Consider the following 6,412-nt stretch of genomic DNA (forward strand, 5'->3'; position numbering starts at 1 on the left):
TATATATATATATATATATATATATATATATATATATATATCCATATATTTAAATGCCCTAGTTAAACTAATTGTACTTAAGTATGGAGAACTGCAGTAAACATACACACGCATATACATATGCACACATATATTTCAATATTTATAGCTAAAATAGACTATCTACAGATATAGATATTATATTTATGTATGGTTTACATATATATATTGACAACCGATGCTGGTGCGTTTAAGTCCCCGTAAATAAGCAGTTGGGCAAAAGAGACTGATAGAATAAGTACCAGACTTACAAAGAATCAGTCCTAGGCTCGATTTGCTCAACTAAAGGTGCTGACCAAACACCATTCAATTTTTTTTCTCCGTGTTTTTCTCCTTGTTTTTCTCCTTATTCTTTCTGTTGAAGAGCATAACTCGAAACGTTAAAGACTTTCTCTATTCCCGAGCGTCAAACTAATACATCCTTTTGTTGTTTTTTTTCGTACATTCTCCCATATATATATATGTATATACATATATGTATGTATATACATATATGTATGTATATACATATATGTATGTATATACATACCAATACATATCTATATCTATCTATCTATCTATATATATATATATATATATATTACAACAAAATTTTATATTGAGTTACCCAAGGTTTCACACCCACAAAGCCAAAGTCTTGTGGACAGCACATCAGACTCTCGCTGAATACAAAATTTTAAAATATCTATGTTGCAGATGTGAGGAAATGCTCAGAACTTGAGGAATATGAAGAAATGTCAATGAGGACCGGTTATTTCCCCTTAATCAGTGGGGAAAATCCTTTATAGACTTGGTGAGGCTTAACAAGCAAATGGGGGGGATCTAATTTTCTGGTTAGTAGTGTTTGAAGTGGATACATTTAGAAAACACTTCTTGACGGTTGTTTAATCTGCCAAAATTCTTATTGTCCTAAAGAATTTTGCAGATCTTGCAATGGCCACTTTCATTAACATAAAGGCCTAGATAAGCAATTACTTTCCACCTGATATCACACGGGGTCCCTTGACCTTTGAAGTGTCACACATGGTGGGCCAGGGACATGACAAACCATCCTTCTGGAACTCTGAAAGATGACTGGTGGTTAGGAAAACGTTTCTTGAATGGACTACTCGCCAAACCAATGTTGTCTTGGTGTGTGCCAGGCACAGTGCTAATAAAACTGTTAAGCTGATGAAACTTTCAAAAGCAACAGTTTATCGTGTGTATAAACAATTTAAAGAAAAGAGAAAGATTAATAGAAAAGAACACAAGACTCGAAGAGATTCCAAGTACAATCCAAAGTTTCTCACTGGCCTCAAATGCTTGATCGAAGCCAACCCATCCATGACAACTCTTGCAAAGAAACACAATGTGTCCCTTTCCACAGTGTCCAGAGCTGTGAACAGGAACTTTGGCATGACTAGCTATGTTTGATGAGGCCATCACCTCTTAACTTTCTTTCTTGCCTTTAACCCTCCAACGCGGAGTATAGGCCACTTATAATTGAATTCCATGTCGCATAATTTCTCGCTTCTGTACTTATACTCTGCCATGAATGTCCCCCTTTCTCTAGTTCCTTTTGTGTTGATCTACGCCACGAGTTCTTAGGCCTACCCCTCTTTCTATATCCATCTGGATTCCACTGTAAAGCACCTTTCATCCTTTCTAATTGTGCTATCAATCCACTTCCACTTTTTCTTAAATATTTGCTCCCTAATCAAAACTTGATTCGTTCTTTGCCATAGCTCCATATTGCTTATGTGTTCGGGCCATCTGATTTTAAGTATACTACGCAAGCACCTGCTGATGAATGATTGTATTTGCTTATTTGACTTAACTGTTGTTCTCCTCGTCGTGAGAGATGGAAACAGGTAAAGCTGGCCAATGGGGCTATGGTGAAGTTGAATGTGCTAATCACCCGTGCAATGGATTTTCCAATTGATTACGAAAACACTGATTGTTGACAAATCCCCTCTTCACAGCCAAGGCCAAAGAAATCAGAGCCGAGAGATGCCCAAAGCTTCTGTCGTTCATCAAGCATAAAGACGCAGGAAAAACTCTCGTATTTGTGGATGAGAAGAAGTTCACTGTGGATGCTGAGGTGGATCGCAGAAATTCTCGAGTGATTGCATACAACCCTGCTGACGTTCCCACTGTGTTTGAAACTAAGAATCCTGCTTCTGTGATGGTATTTGGAACCATGGCAAGTAATGGAAGTGTCATGATCTACTCTCCATTGAGTGGTATCTAGACATCCTAAAGAACTTTCTGTTAACTTCTGATGGTGCAGAAGTTTGGGCTTGACAAATGTGGTGCTTATTCAGGATTCTGCACGATGCCATGGGTCAAAAGCAACACAGGCCTTCCTTGGTGAGAAGGTGCCATTTTTTTGTGTGGGACAACAATCAGGCCCAGTAGTAGCTCAGATCTCAACCATCTCGATTACTTTTTTGTGGGGCATACTTCAAGCAAAGATCAATGCTTCACCACACTTGAGTGTCAACAGTTTTGTGGTGTTACATGTGGTGTTGGTGGAGAGGGATCACAGATGAAGCAAACAGAAGTGAAGACCGGAAGGGCCGGCGGAAGTCGGCCACACACGGATGCGTGGACAGCGAGCACGTGTGGGCAGTTCGAAGAGAGACAGCGTACGTAGAAGACGTGGTTTGATCTGGAGCGATCGTTTATCCCGCCACGGTCGACAAGGTAAAGTCGCTGTATTTCTTTCTCCCTTTTGCTTCTTGTTGTCTTTTTCCTCCATCACACCACAAGTTTGAAGACCTGCATCGTGCATACAACAGGCAAAATCAAAAAGGCAGAGGTGGTGGAAGCTGCAAAAAGATTTCATTCTCTTGTGGAGACAGTAATCGCCCAAAAGGATAATAAATGAGTAATAAATGTTTTTGTCCTAATAAATGTTACATTAAAAATTATATCTGTCCACTGCCATTGTTTTATGTCTGTCCACTACCATTATAACCAGTTTTATGCATTGTAAAAATGTCTCAATTGATCTGCAAGACCCTGTATATACCTACAGACATACATTTTCCTTATTCTCCTTCCCTGTCTATCTGATTGCATACATGGAGATGAAACAAACATACATGACACATGCATACAAACATAGCTGCATGCATACACACACACACACATATATAGAGAGAGATGCTCTTTATTTCTTGACAGAGAACACATCAATCTCTTAATGTATCCATCTTTCTATTTAGGATGCAAGATGGTGATGGCAGTCGTGACGACGACGACGATGATGATGATGATGGTGATGGAGGTGAGGAAGATAGTGGCGAGGTGGTTTTTGTATTTTTTTTTTTTATATATTTGTTCTCTTTAATTGATTAATTGGAGGGACAGAACCCACAACATATTGGTAGGGGAGAAATAAAGGAAAGAAGTGATTGTGACTTGTCAATGTTGATGGCAGTGGTGGTGGTTATGATGATGATGATGATGACAATGACAATGTTAATGATGACGATTAGGACTGGAAACAAACACACGAACAACAACAACAACAACAACATCAGTTTTAAATTTTGGCACAACACCAGCAATTTCGGGGGAGGGGGTAAGTCGATCACGTCAGCCCCAGTACTCAACTGGTACTTGCTTTATCGACCCTGGAAGGATAAAAGGCAAAATCAACCTTGGTGGGATTTGAACTCACAACGTAAAGACAGATGAAACGCCACTAAGCATTTTGCCTGGCATGCTAACAATTCTGCCAGCTCACTGCCTTAATAATAATAGTAATAATAATTGTAATAATAATAATAATAACAACAACAACAACAACAACAACAACAACAACAACAATTCTTTCTACTATAGGCACAAGGACTGTATTTTGGAGGAGTGGGCAAGTCAATTACATTGACCCTAGTGTTTCACTGGTATTTATTTTTATCGACTCTGAAAGGATGAAAAGCAATGTTGACCGCTGCAGAATTTAAACTCAGAACATAAAGACAGATAAAATGCCGCTAAGCATTTTTCCCATCTTGCTAACGTTTCTTATTTCTTTACTGCCCACAAGGGACTAAACATAGAGGGGACAAACAAGGACGGACAAATGGATTAAGTCGATTACATCGACCCCGGTGCGTAACTGGTACTTAATTTATCGACCCCGAAAAGATGAAAGGCAAAGTCGACCTCAGCGGAATTTGAACTCAGAATGTAACAGCAGATGGAATACCGCTAAGCATTTTGCCCGGCGTGCTAACGTTTCTGCCAGCTCACCGCCTTTGGTTTCAGATTTGGGGGGTGGTTGTTGGCACTCCGTCACTTACGACGTCGAGGGTTCCAGTTGATCCGATCAACGGAGCAGCCTGCTCGTGAAATTAACATGCAAGTGGCTGAGCACTCCACAGACACGTGTACCCTTAACGTAGTTCTCAGGGAGATTCAGCGTGACACAGAGTGTGACAAGGATGACCCTTTGAATTACAGGCACAACAGAAACAGGAAGTAAGAGTGAGAGAAAGTTGTGGTGAAAGAGTACAGCAGGGTTCGCCACCATCCCCTGCCGGAGCTTCGTGGAGCTTTAGGTGTTTTCACTCAATAAACACTCACAACGCCCGGTCTGGGAATCGAAACCGCGATCCTATGACCGCGAGTCTGCTGCTCTAACCACTGGGCCATTGCGCCTCCACTGGGGGTGTGGTAAATTGATTACATCAACTCCAGTGTGTAACTGGTACTTATTTTATTGAACCTGAAATGACGAAGGGCAAAGTCAACCTCGGCAGAATTTGAACTCAGACTTTGAAGACCGATGAAATACTGCTATGCATTTTGCCTGGCGTGTTACCTATTCGGCCAGCACACCACCATAGTAACAACAACAATGATAATCCTTTCTACTGGAAACACAAGGCCTCAAATTTGGGGGAAGGGATTAAGTCGATTACTGGTGAAGGCCAGTTTACAGGGTTACCCAGGGACCATACTGAACTACAGAACAGAGATTTTCGGGCCATGGCTGCATTGAAGGAGATTCTTGTTAGCATTTTGGGAACGGCATAATAGCAATAATGGCAGTATTAGCAAAAATTACACCACACCTGGGAATTGATTGCTGATGAGAGTGGGAGATAACTGCCTACCATTTACCCTCATAGATGACAGGTGGTGGAGCTGAAGGAGGATATGCGACCCCAGTGCATAACTGGTTCTTATTTAATCGACCCCGAAAGGATGAAAAGCAAAGTCGACCCTGGCGGAATTCGAACTCCGAACATAGCAACAGATGAAATACCACTAAGCATTTCTTTTCTTCTGTAGGCACGAGACCCGAAATTTTCAGAGAGGGGAGGGGGGGCAGTCGATTGGATCGATCCCAGTACACAACTGGTACTTGATTTATCGACCCCCTAAAGGATAAAAGGCAAAGTGGGCCTCGGCGGAAATTGAACTCAGAATGTAAAGACAGACGAAATATCGCTAAGCATTTTTTCATCAGGCATGCTAACGATTCTGCCTTAACAATAATAATAATTATAGTACCAACAACAACTACAAGAACATAACAAACAAGATCTTTTACTCACCGCCACCGTTTTTGTAACAAAGGTAGGGAAACCGCCATACGTTGGCCAAATCCACAGCAAATCCAATGACAGACAGAAGGAAATCGATCTTCTTTCCCCAGGTTTCTCTGTCATCTTCTTCTTCGTATTCCACCACGTTTTTGTTGGCTTGGCGTGGACCATTCTTGTTGTCCAAGGCTTTACCTGTACAGGGAGTAGAGACAGAGATTGAGTTAGATTGAGAGACATGGAGAGACAAATAGAGAAACAAAAATATACTGACTTCAAGTTTTGGCACAAGGCTAGCAATTTCAGAGAAGGGAGTAAGTTGATTACATTGATCCAAGTACTTAACTGCTACATATTTCATCGACCCTGGACGGACAAAAGGCTAAGTTGGCCTTAGTGGAATCTGAACTCAGAATGTAGACAGATGAAATGCTACATAGCATTTCATCCAACTCACTAACGATTCTGCCGGCTCACTGCCCAAGAAACAGAAATATAGGAATGTTCGTTTTTATGTTCAGTGTAGGAGTGGCTGTGTGGTAAGTAGCTTGCTTACCAACCACATGGTTCCGGGTTCAGTCCCACTGCGTGGCACCTTGGGCAAGTGTCTTCTACTGTAGCCTCGGGCCGACCAAAGCCTTGTGAGTGGATTTGGTAGACGGAAACTGAAAGAAGCCTGTCGTATATATCTATATATGTATGTGTGTGTATATGTTTGTGTGTCTGTGTCTGTCCCCCAACATCGCTTGACAACCGATGGTGGTGTGTTTACATCCCTGTAACTTAGCAGTTTGGCAAAAGAGACCAATAGAATAAGTACTAGGCTTACAAAG

At 41.2% G+C, this 6,412-nt stretch overlaps 2 protein-coding genes across 3 annotated transcripts in view; one reads left to right on the forward strand and one right to left on the reverse strand.

The window, feature by feature from the left end:
• The window catches only part of LOC106874339 (sodium-dependent dopamine transporter), a 125,646-nt gene that overhangs the window by 40,746 nt on the left and 78,488 nt on the right, over positions 1-6,412 (reverse strand). For both annotated transcript variants that reach the window (XM_014922041.2, XM_052978190.1), the window contains exon 4: positions 5,592-5,774. In XM_014922041.2, the coding sequence (XP_014777527.1) occupies positions 5,592-5,774 (183 nt within the window). The remainder of the gene's footprint in view (positions 1-5,591; positions 5,775-6,412) is intronic.
• The window catches only part of LOC106880821 (damage-control phosphatase ARMT1), a 246,782-nt gene that overhangs the window by 19,520 nt on the left and 220,850 nt on the right, over positions 1-6,412 (forward strand). The gene's annotated exons all lie outside the window — the stretch shown is intronic.

Source organism: Octopus bimaculoides, chromosome 30 (assembly GCF_001194135.2).
Source record: "Octopus bimaculoides isolate UCB-OBI-ISO-001 chromosome 30, ASM119413v2, whole genome shotgun sequence".
Lineage (NCBI taxonomy): Eukaryota > Metazoa > Mollusca > Cephalopoda > Octopoda > Octopodidae > Octopus > Octopus bimaculoides.